At 35.1% G+C, this 12,928-nt stretch overlaps 1 protein-coding gene across 1 annotated transcript; it reads right to left on the bottom strand.

The window, feature by feature from the left end:
• Positions 1-4,358: 4,358 nt before the first annotated feature.
• Positions 4,359-12,615, bottom strand: LOC121732418. Its single transcript, XM_042122285.1, has 3 exons — positions 12,481-12,615; positions 9,253-9,336; positions 4,359-4,647 (listed from the first exon to the last, which is right to left on the bottom strand). Exons 1-3 carry the CDS (start codon positions 12,524-12,526, stop codon positions 4,490-4,492), a joined length of 288 nt encoding a protein of 95 aa, XP_041978219.1. The 5' UTR covers positions 12,527-12,615; the 3' UTR covers positions 4,359-4,489.
• Positions 12,616-12,928: the final 313 nt, after the last annotated feature.

The following is a 12,928-nucleotide window of genomic DNA, read 5'->3' as shown; positions in this document are numbered from 1 at the left end:
TGTGTGAGTAGCGCTCTTTAGGCTCGGACATTGTTGCTCACCTGTCTTTCTTGCAAAAATTAGGGTAAGGGATAGTTCCCTTTGTGAGTGTGGGTTACACGAAGGTACCTTGGATCATATATTTTTCTCTTGTCCTAATAACCATTGTTCCCTATATGAATTTCTCCCCGCAACCATTCCCCGTCCTATCAATTTTAAATCTATAAATACGTCATATTTTCTTAAAGTGTTATGTACATTTATTGAAACTAATAAAATAAAATTGTAATTAGTTAGTAGTTACTAACCCTAAATGTTTGTGTTGTTTTAGGTTCTCTCAACAGACTCATTTTATAAAAGTAGTACACCGTACACTTGTTTAAGCATTAGACCTTCTTCAGCACAGAGTCTTTGCCACTCACTCTGATATTGGCAACTCACCAAGGAGACATTATTAAAAAGAAGAAGAAGAGTGTGGTGCTATCAGTCATAGATATGCGTCTACACTGTGGTCTAGGCTTTTTTCTTGCGGCTTACGAATTACGGAGAAAATTGTTTGTTTCTGTGCATATGTCCGTCGAGTAGAGTCTCCGTTCCTCCGGTTTGTGTGTTTGTAAATTGTAAGTGCTGTGAGATTGCTCCTGTGATACGTAGTATCTCTTCTTAGTCTGTGCTCCTGTGCAAGAACTGAGATAGGACTCTTTGTAGGTACTTTGTAAGTGTTCTGTTCCTTTAAAATGTTTTGAAATAAAATAATGTTCTTGTAATAAATAATATTTATAAAATTCTGTTGTTTTATTTTAATTTTAAATGTACATCTAATATTCTATAAATATTTAGGTACTTACCTATGGTAATACTATAATCAATCCATTTTACCGCAACAAAGCGCCATCTGTAACTTTACGACGGTACTAGACTGTTATAAAGTTACAGATGGCGCTTTATTGCGGTTTCCACAAAATAAAGAGAGTGAGGTCTCTATTCCAGTATATAGTAAAGTACTCTGTGGTTAGAACCAGTATTGTCAATTCTAATGACAGACTGGTGACAGCAGACAGCTAGACGAGTAACGACAGTTGACACTTTTTTTTTCTTATTATGGCACTTCGGCTCTAGAACCATGGCCATTGGCCAGTGTGAAGTAATACAATATAATATATTCTTGTATTAAAATATACCGTAATGACTAATGAGGGATTTTCATTTATATTTTTTAATTTTATTTTAACAATCTTAACTAGATGGCGTAAGGAAAAACACTTCTAGATTTTCTATTGGTTCCTCACCGATCTGAAATTATCTGCAGGTTGGCATCACTGACTACATATGGGTTGCGTTTCCAAAAAATATCAGTGTACTGTCAAGTGTGACATAAATCAAATATATATCTTAAAGCCATAACGGCCATTCCCAATATTTGATCTATCTCTGGTTTTGCCCTACTAGAGATAGGAATAGCTCACATTAGACATTAGACCCATTTTATGTCAATTATTATGAGCTATTCCTATCTCTAGTAGGGCAAAACCAGAGATAGATCAAATATTGGGAATGGCCGTAAACTTATAATATACAAGTTTATGCTTAAACCTAAGCGATCATTGGCCTAACCGATTAGAGCAGTATACTGGTAATAGTTTCGGAACACGCTGACATAATAAAAACTTGTCAAACTGAAAACTAATGAAAGAGTTTTGGCCAAAGAGAATGTCATATACTACGTAACAGTTTTGGCGGCCATGTTACTTTGAAACTTCTTCTACTATTTATTGTTGGTGTGGTTTTTATTATTTTTTTCCCAAATTGTGTTACTTGGGTTTACGATGCTCATCATTGGTAAAATATTGGCCATTAAATATCCGTTTTCGTGCAAAAGTGCAGGTAAGATGTTGTCAAAACCAAAATTTATAATTCCTGTGATTGTTCCTGTGACATTTGGTGTAAATATCGATAAATAGGGCTATTTCTTCCGTGAGTTTTAACTAAAACATCGATATAATAACTTTATTATCCTATTCATTGGAATATCATCGTGTCTTTTTCAAATTGAAATGTATTAAGTTTTATTATTTTGCCCACTTTTGTAGCAATAATTGATGGTATTGCCTGGTATTACCATAGATTAAGTAAGTATAGATGTAGTAGCCCGTCATCGCGTGGCCATTTTGTGCTTATTTTCATACAAGTAGTGTGCGTTTATTTTCTTGAATATTTCTATTTGTCGATTATTTCGAAGCACATTATGATACAGGAAAGAAAGTCAATTAGTTCCTGATATCGATTAACTATAGTTCAAGTGATGAGAATCCGTAAACACGTCACGTAAAAAGCTATGCAATTTTTATAGCCAAATTATTAATTGATGTGATATTTTTAGCACTAATGGCTTACATAGCACGAATAAGGGGTTAATAAACTTATAAATTATCTTTTTAGCTTACAAAAATACCGATTGAAAAGCCCAAAAAACGTTCAAAACTTATTTAATGTTAAATCCACGTGTTTGAGGCATTCTTTGACCATTCTTATGGTTTATTATTTAGCGGAACCACAAAACTCAACAAATCTATATAGCATTAAATATTCACTAAAAACCTTTATTAACACTTTTATCACATGAAATATGCAGACCGACTCCTTTGTTATGTCCTAGTAAGTAGGACATAACATTACACGCTTTTGACGCTTATACACCGATATAAGGCTCTCTCCAGTCTATAGTACCTCAATGGGTATTACCGATAGTTGTCTACCCATGCGCCATCTAGTTACTAAAATGGAAACTGTTTGACAATCAAATTAAAAAAATAAGAAAATGCCTCATTATTTTCTGAATCGTTTTTCTATTTCGTCATTTATGCAAAAATCTTCATTTATCTGTCAATCCAAAATGGCGCGCGTGCAGGGAGTCCTGTGGGTTATTGAAGATGGGGGTTGCCGTTCCTTAGGCCTTAGCGTCATATGTTTTTCGAGATATTTACAATGCGCACACTAAAAAGGCCCTGAATTCACGGCAGGACTGCCGTGCAGTCCTGCCGTGATGGGTCTCTTTAGACGCACTGCGCACACTTGACCCACATGACCATGTAACATAATTAGTCATGTTCATTTCGTTTTTCAATGCACATTGCGCATGCGCAAGGTTATAAATTTGTGTCAGTGTGAATGTCATGTTCTAAAATACCTGTCAGATTTTCTAAAATCTGACAGAAATTGATGGTATTTTAGAATATGACACTCACACTGACACACAAAAAAGCCACGCATGCGTAGTTGAAAAATCAAAGATTCAATTCAATTCAATTCAATTCAATTCAATATCTTTAATTGCACAAAACGTGATAAGAAGATGTTACAAGTTTGCGAAAACAGAACATGTTTTGCCGTTTTAATGGCATGCAAATATTATAATAAATAGGATCCTCTAAATTCACTAAATTAACAGCCAAAATATTTAAATATTCATTGATTCTCAAGTAAATATGTAACATTGATATTAATTAACATACAAATTGGAATAGATTGAAATGGAATTGAACATTACAGGACAATACTTTATTCATTATCATTGAATTTCATTTAAATACTCTTTAACTGTGTAAAAACTTTTTTTGATTAGGAATGATTTTAATTTTATCTTAAATTTATTTAAATCGTCAATTTCTATAATTTCATTGGATAATTTATTGTAAAGTTTCGGCATCATTACATACCTACGTACTTTTGTTAAATTTTGTAGTTTTTGATAGTGGCATTTTTAATTTCCGTTTGTGAAGTGTGGTACTGAATTTTTCATATAAATGTATATTAATTTTCATAAGGAATACTAAAGACTCATATATATACAAACACGGTAACGTTAATATCTTTAGGTCTTTGAAATATGACTGACAACTATCTGATTGTTTTAGGTTGCACATGGATCGTACGCATCTTTTTTGTGCCCTAAACACACGTTCATTATCTGTGGAGTTCCCCCAAAATATCACTCCATACCTTAATCACAGTATAGCATTATGACACTAATATTGCTATATAACTGTGCCTTAATACTGTGTCAACATAGGCATTGTACGTGATATGAAGATTATCTAGATTTGCCACTTTCGACAAAATGTGTACGAACACGGCTAATTAACTTTATGTTTAAAAATTCGTAGGTTTCAAAGCAGAACTAAAAATTTAGTGTAGAAATTTTTATTTTATTTTAATAAAACAATTAAAATTACGCTTTTTCAAATACCTACAAATTCAATAATGTGCATGTGCAGTTAAATAAAAATAATAATTTAATAAATAAAAAACAAACTTACACTTTACAATACATTGTTAAAATATTCCAGATAAAAAAAATATATAAAATAATAACTAACAACATTTTAATATGCTTATTGTGGGTACCTAGCTTTGAACAATACATTATTGTATTGTTCAAAGTTAAACTGCAATTCAAAGTTACCCAAAATGACTGTACAGTAAAACTTAAAATTTTATATAGTTTTGTAATTCAAACTTCGTTTCGCATGGCTGGTTGATATGTATTGAGATATCCAGTCTCCGCTGATAGAACGATTTTTCTCATCACTACGTACAAAATACCTCCAACTATTAACATTCCTATACCTGCCATCAAACTTATTGCCCAAGCCGGCACTGCGTTTCCATCTGAAACAAAATAAAAGTAGTCATTATTCGATGTTTTATTTTGTCATTATTATTCCCTTCGACGTTAATAAATAATTAATAATTATTATTAACTAGACGTTCTGCGCGGCTTCGCTCGCGTAAATTAGATATTTCACAGAACAATTGACTGCTGTTTAGCATTGGTGTTCCATTCCACATAAAATCGGGTTTTGAGTTAATAATGCAGTTTTGTTCTTTATAACATAACTAGATGTCCCGCGCGGCTTCGCCCGCGTAAATTAGGAATTTTACAGAAACCGTACATTTTCCCATAAAAAATATTTCCCCCGTTTTTCCCACATTTACCTGAGTTTCTTCGGTCGTATTAGTCTTAGCGTGATAATATAATATAGCCTATAGTCTTACTCGATAAATTATCTATCTAACACTGAGATAAGTTTTTAAAAATCGGACCTGTAGTTCCTGAGATTGACGCGTTCAAGCAAACATACTCTTCAGGTTTATAATATTAGGTAGGTATAGATTTTTTTAATTATCGCTTGACAAACTGGAGTCTCGATCTAAAAGACTATGAAATGGTATAATATGGTAGTGATGATGATGAATATAATTTGCATAGTAGCATATGCTTTCTGTTCTTAAAACAACGCCGAAACTCCCAAACTTGTATCTATAAAGAATCAGGAGTTCTCTCAGCACCTTCCGAACCACGGTATACCAGGTATATCTCGGTGCAAATCTTAGTTGTTGGTAGCATATGCTTAGAATACTTCTCACGAAACCGAAGTCACCACATGTTTCCCTATAAGTTTTGAGGAGTTCCCTCGATTACTTATGGATCCTTCATCAGATTACCACTTTTGTGAATATCATACCAAATTGGGATGATACCCTATATACCAAAAGAAAAATTTTGAAAATCGGTTAATAAACGGCGGAGTAATCGTTGAATATAAGAAAATGAACATAACACCTCCCCCATTTTGAAAGTCGGTTAAAATTGTAGCCTATGTGTTATTCTGATGTATAAGCTATATTATTGTAAAGTTTCATTAAAATCCGTTCAGTAGTTTTTGCGTGAAAGAGTAACAAACATCCACACATCCACACATCCATACATGCAAACAAACTTTCGCCTTTATAATATTAGTAGGAAGAGGCCCATTCACTGCAGAACTGCCGTGCAGTCCTGCCGTGAATGGGCCTTTTAAGGTTTACGACAGTGAAATCCATTTTTTTTAAAACCCACTGTAGCATATTCTAGAGTACAAAAATGGTTAATGCTTAGAAATAGAAATAGAAATCATTTATTTGCTGAAATAAGGTACAATATGATGTTAAAGTTATGTGATCAAGCTCTCTTATTTTGCCGTTGGGTGGCGTACAAATTTTATACAGTCTTTCAAGTTATAATTTATCTACAATACTAATACTACTTATAATTATTTATCCTTTTATCTTATTATATTTCTCTTATTAGTGAGGTTTTGTATATAGTATTTATGTACTATGTTTCTAAAATGATTTGCACTTAAACCGCTGAACTGATTTTGATAAATTTTTGTATGCAGATACTTTGAATCAATTAAAATGACATTAGATACTTTTTGTCCCGGAAAATGGACGGTTCCCGCGTAGTCAACAAAAATGAATTTGGCTTATGATATCGAAATTGAGTACATGTAGATGTCGTAGGATGATTTGATAAATCGAATTTTTTATTTTCTTCTAGGGTTTTCGTGAAAACACGGATAATTAGACAATGTTAATTACATTTTTCAATCTTACTGAAAAAAGTTAGTGTTTTCCCGAAAATGCGAGTCGCCTTAGTACGATTGCGAAACCAATCGTTAGTTATTATCGAAAAAACTCACTGATTGGTCGGTTTAAGCGCCTCACAACAACATCTTCTCTGATTGGTTGAAGACTTGACGATTTAAATGTCAGTTCATTGTCACGCGTTGTTTTGTTTGTGGTTGTTTTTGTAAGCCAGCTAGCAGTTTTTGGTATTTAATGTGTTTAAAATTGCAGTTGGACTTGAAAATAAGTGCGAAAAGTTATCTAAAAGTGTGTCTGTAAATTTACAATTAATGACTGATACATGTGTATTAGTGCTGAAAGTTTAACAGAACCAGAAACTAATTCTGAGGTTATGTCCTTTATAATTCTATGGTGTATTACCTCAAAGATACATAGAAAAAGATAGTAACCAATAAGAATAAGAGTTGGCCAGTAAGCAAAAATCAAGCCAATCAGCGTTAAGAATGTGCAATGTTACTAAGGCAACTCGCGTTTTCCCAAAAAACCTAATTTTTTGGGATAATGGAAAAATGTTATCACCATTATCTAATTATCCGTGTTTTCGAAAAATCCCTAGAATTTTCGCGAAAATTCGATTTATCAAATAATCCTACGACATAGATATTACGTAAGGTTTTGGAGAAGGACATGGGATAATATTTTTTATCATGAAAAATGTTCGGTTTTCAGGCAATAAACTTTATTTTGCGTTTAAGCTGCTGAACCGATTTTGATTAAATTTAGTTAATGTAGAAATAATTAGTTTGTCACGTGCAGATTTGGGCAAAAATAAATTAGTAATTTTAATCAGATTACAAATTAATCAGATTGATGAAGTAATTGTGCATCTGAAATTACCCGTAACTCGTAAGTTGATTAATAATAATATGTATAAAATGTATTCTAATTTTAGTTTGCAATTAGATTAATAATTTAATTAGACTAACGAGTATTTTAATAATTATGCCCAATGTCCAATGCTGGAAACTGGAAAAAGAATATTATAATAAATAAAAAACTCCCACACTAGTTTCGGTGGCCGTGGCCGGTTTCAATAAAACCAGGCCAGTTAAGGAGTAATTTTATAGTGCCCAAGTGTGTGCGCAATACACAAGAGCACTCTGGTTTCAATGAAACCAGGCCAGTTACGCAGGAGTAATTTTATAGTGCCCAAATGTGTGCGCAATTTTTTTAATTTTTTTTATGAAATAAGGGGGCAAACGAGCAAACGGGTCACCTGATGGAAAGCAACTTCCGTCGCCCATGGACAATCGCAGCATCAGAAGAGCTGCGGGTGCGTTGCCGGCCTTTTAAGAGGGAATAGGGTAATAGGGGAGGGTAGGGATGGGAAGGGGAGGGAATAGGGGAGGGTAGGGAAGGAAATAGGGTAGGGGATTGGGCCTCCAGTAAACTCACTCACTCGGCGAAACACAGCGCAAGCGCTGTTTCACGCCGGTTTTCTGTGAGGACGTGGTATTTCTCCGGTCGAGCCGGCCCATTCGCGCCGAAACATGGCTCTCCCACGTTAAAATACACAAGAGCACTCTGGTTTCAATGAAAACATTAAAAAAGCCAGTTAAGTAGGAGTAATTGACGACCTATGTGGCTCAGTGGTGAGCGCGTTGGTAGCTCAAGCCGGGGGTCGCGGGTTCGAATCCCACCGACGGAACAAAAAAGTTTTCAATATTCCCTGGGTCTGGATGTATATTAAATATGTGTATGATATAATAAAAATCTTAAAGATATGTATAGTATAAAAGTATTAAGTATATTTCCGTTGTCTGGTACCTGTAACACAAGTCTTTTAGGTACTTAGCACGGGGCCAGACTGACGTGGTGTGAAGCGTCCATAGATATTATTATTATTATTAATTTTATAGTGCCCAAATGTGTTCGCAATACTTAAGAGGACACACCAGGGGCGAGACAAATTAAAAATAGGTATTTGAAAATGTATTGCTGTCTCACCAATCTCAAGTCTCCCACCGTAGAGCGCGATAGAGACAACACGACAAAAGTTCCAATAAAAGAACAGAAAATCTTCGATTCGTTGTCCGCTGATTCCTTCTCCAAAACTTAACCGATTTAAGTAATTTTTTCATTATGAATTAAAGCAAGGCTGGAGCTGTGTTCCTATGTTTTATTTTTTTTGTAAATTTTAGCCAGTTTAGTTTTCTGGGTGTTTGAACACAGTGGAAAGTCTGGCCAATTTTTTGGGTTTTTGGACGTTCTTATCTTTTTTAATAATAAAATAATGAAAAAAAGAAAACATAGGGACATGATTAGCATGCCACTATTAAGTGGCCATAGATATTCAAGAAAAAAATCATAACTCTACCGGCATTATCCAGGGAGGAAACAGGGGACAACGTTTGTATGGAAAAACGGCGGTGTGGACTCCTCTTAAGAGCACTCTGCGGGAAGCGCGGGAAGGGAAGAAGAAGCGGGAACTCTCTGTCCTTTCCCGAGACATAACGTATCTGCATACTTACCACATGTCTTGATTGGAATAAATACCTCGATTATTTACATTTTCAATTATTTTTGAACAATCTAGAAAAAATCGAATTTTCGTCATAGCTCAGACGAAGAAAGAGACAGCGATACGATTCGACGTTTAAGAATCGAACTGTCTCTTTTATGTAAATGGTTTTTCATATCTTTTGTTTCACTTATCTGTCAAATTTGTCAATGTTTGCAATTTTGAATTAGAAAATTGTTCGGAAGAGATTTAGGCCGGAAAATAGTATGGACGTAACATATCTGTATAAGTAGAATATCATTGGCAAATACGAAATTTCTGTAACATTAAATTGCACTTACGGTAGTATGTGCGGGTCATAACTCGTCTACCACGAAGAATTTTTCTCCTTGCTTCAGTCTCTTGTGTGAGGGTGCTCAGAATGACTGAAATCATAATATCAAATAATATTATAAAAATATAACAGCAGTGGCCAGTGGAATTGGCACAGTATAGTCAGTAAATTGTTCATTTAATGGGTGGTGACTGATGAATGGTGATTGGTGACTTAAGTTGCAATGCAAACGGTCAACACTTAACACCAATCAAGACTTGAGAGAAAGCTGGCTTCTCACGGCGTGTGATATCACAAGCCGCGCCGCGCCGAGCCAGCTATTACGAGTGAGCACGAGCCACAGGCGAGCACAGTTAAATAAGTATATTTTAATGAAATGCAATTTTATTCACTAGGCAACTAGGTTGCATTTTAATCTATGCCGCTAATTTTAAGTTAAAAAAACATTAAGTTGAATTCCTTTATTTTGATAACAGATGCCGCTGCTTGGCGGCTACATCGCGCTATAGCTAGCACGAAGATATTTGTTATAGGTATAAGGTGATTAACTAGTATGAAATTATTTCCATTCACAAATCACACTCACTCTTGATATTGTAGAATTATCATTCCAGAGCGATTTTAGTCCCAGTACAGATAAATTTCGTGTTGTGCTCGAACAGAAGCGTCATTCTTCCACCAGTACGAGTGGATTGTGGAAACATAATCTTATATCTTTAAACGAGCAATTCTTATTATATATATATATATATATTTCCATATATATATATATATATATATATATATATATATATATATATATATATATAGTGACTTAGAGCAAAATGGTATATATAATGACGACCTCTGTGGCTCAGTGGTGAGCGCGTTGGTAGCTCAAGCCGGGGGTCGCGGGTTCAAATCCCGCCGACGGAACAAAAAAGTTTTCAACTTAGCATGGGGCCAGACTGACGTGGTGTGAAGCGTCCATAGATATTATTATTATTAATTGGAATCTCGGAATTGGCTCCAACGATTTTCATGAAAGTTAGTATATAGGGGGTTTCGGGGGCGATAAATCGATCTAGCTAGCTAGGAATAATTTCTAGAAAATGTCATTTTCATCGGATAGCGAGCAAAGCTCGGTCAAACAGCTAGTAATTATTAATATTGTGAATATAAAAGTAGTATAGCATCACGGGGAACTGCGAAGCTTTTGAGTAATTATTAATGTTCGGAATCGTACATCCTGCAAGCTTTCGTCATGATTCCACGCGAAAAACATACCATCATCAATCCTCATCACCTTGGTAAGTGGCAGTCTTCCACCGTACATTTTTTGCGTAACATCCTGCCATGCACTGTAAAACTCAGGAATGAACTCACCAGTATTTAAAGACTACCAGTATAGGACCACCAGTATCGGAATTTAGTCCCAGGCCTCAGCCCCCAGGGTATCCCACCCTGGGACTAAATTCTAAAATCCCTCTGGCGTGATAATATTACAACACCAAGAATGAGTGTAGGTGAAAAGAGTTTCATATTAGTTAATCACCTATAATAAAAATCTTCGTGCTAGCTATAGCGCGATGTAGCCGCCAAGCAGCGGCATCTGTTATCAAATAAATGAATTACACTTAATTTAATAAAATTAGCGGCAAAGATTGAAATGCAACCTAGTTGCCTAGTAAATAAGGTTGCATTTCATTTAAATTTACTTATTTAACGAAGTGATTTAGAGCAAAATGATATCTATTATGGTGTCAATAAAGTTTAATTTTACTTGAATTTTTGTCGGCGTGGCGCGGCTTGTGATATCACGCGCCGTGAGAAGGGGTGGCTCGTGCTCGCTCGTTTGCTCAAGCCGCGCCTTTGAAGTTACCGACTTTAATCGAATCGGGACGCGCCTGCACGAGCCGCGCCGCGCCACAGCTTCACACGGCACGTGGCTCGAGCGGGTGCGGCGTGGCTTGCGATAATACGTGCCGTGAGAAGGCACCATAAGAAAATTAGTTTCAAAATCGACGATCGGACCGAAATTCGTGTAGTTTTGAAAGTTGGTAGTTGTTCCTAAAGGTGTCCAGATGAATATACTAAAAGTCCCCGAGGGTGGGACAAGAGCCGGCGGTGGGGGAGAAGGGAAAAGTCTCTTTTTCAAGGTTTTTGCTTGTGACTCGAAAATTATTTATAATACCTATCTCTTTAGTGACTTCTACATTAATAATTATTTATTATTAAATCTCCTATAAATTATATTCAAATATTTTTACTTACGATCATTAGTCTACCCGCAGACTTACAATTTCAAGTTGGCCGACTATCGTACAAACCACAGAAATAGATCAAGATAGAAACGCCATGTCGCTCCAATTTGTATGAACATGAGCGTGACATTTTTTTCATACCTACTGTGACGTCACAAGAGCGAATTTCGAATCGATTCCGCGCGTACGGGTATTCCCATCACTAAAGCGCTCTCAGTAGGTATGAAAAAAGTGACACGCTCGTGTTCATACAAATTGGAGCGACAATATGGCGCTTCTATCTTGATCTATTTCTGAGGTTTGTACGATAGTCGGCGAATTTGAAATTGTATCTGTAATCTGCAGGCACCCACTTTAGAAAATATAGAGTATTAAAAGGGTACGCTCGCACTGTTTTTCCATACAAACGTATTCCCTAATTTACTCCCTGGACAATACGTTTAGACAAATGATTTTATACAATATTATGATCTGTTAAAGCTTTACGTTACGTTACGTTCGATTTTTTCTAAGTTTACTAATAAATAAAAAATATGACCCTTAAAAATTACAAAAAAATTAATGCCCCGTACCCCGCCAATCGACCGACCATAAAATAAATTTCAAAGATGCTTACGATAAAATAAAAACGTAGTGGTAATAGTCTCATTCTTCCTGAAGATATTTAAAAAGAATAAATTCATTTGGACACCTTTAGGCACAACTGTACCAACATTCAAAACTACACGAATTATTCGGTCTGAATTCCTTAATTTTCCCAGGCTAAGTGGCGAGACACGAAAGTCGTGAGGCGACAGTCGACAGCCAACTTGTTCGTAGTAAAATATAATAAGTACATTAAATACAAAATTTGGATTTGTTATTATCACAGGTTCAAACAATAATTAATTGAATGTCAAGAAACTAATATACTTAGTAGGTATATTTTAATCAATGTATTGGATACCTACATTGATTAAAAATATATATACTTCTGCAAATTAGTTACTTACCCAGTAACACTGCAAAATAAAATAATAAAGATCTATTTCTAGCCATGTTTGTTTAATTTAATATACGGATCACTAAATATAAGAACACTACAGATAACAATAACAAAACGCTGTCTTCCGTTGATGATATCAACGAAATGAATTTTGCCGTAGATAAAGTCTTATCTTTTAGATAAGATAACAAGTTAGTCACCTAGCTATTATAGCATATGAGTTGTGACTTGACCTCAATTTTGTTATTTACTAGCTTTTGCCCGCGGCTTCACTCACGTGGAATGCAAAAATCGCGTAAAATACGAATATTCTTGCAAATCTCCTTTGGAAACATGATGTTTTTCCAAGACCAAAAGTAGACCATGTTACTCTCCATACTTTTAACCACAGACGTAAAAATATTTTTTTTACGTCCGTGTTTATTCTATGTAAAATGAATAATGATTATCTGATC

This window comes from Aricia agestis, chromosome 12 (genome assembly GCF_905147365.1).
Source record: "Aricia agestis chromosome 12, ilAriAges1.1, whole genome shotgun sequence".
Lineage (NCBI taxonomy): Eukaryota > Metazoa > Arthropoda > Insecta > Lepidoptera > Lycaenidae > Aricia > Aricia agestis.
The sequence above is the reverse complement of the archived record's forward strand: the minus strand, read 5'-3'. Positions and strand labels throughout refer to the sequence as shown.

Coding starts and splice junctions, on each gene's coding strand:
- LOC121732418 (XM_042122285.1), bottom strand. CDS start 12,526: ATGGCTAGAAATAGATCTTTATTATTTTATTTTGCAGTGTTACTGG. Junction 9,337..12,480: donor TTATTTTGCAGTGTTACTGG/GTAAGTAACTAA, acceptor TTATGATTTCAG/TCATTCTGAGCACCCTCACA. Junction 4,648..9,252: donor TATGACCCGCACATACTACC/GTAAGTGCAATT, acceptor ATTTTGTTTCAG/ATGGAAACGCAGTGCCGGCT.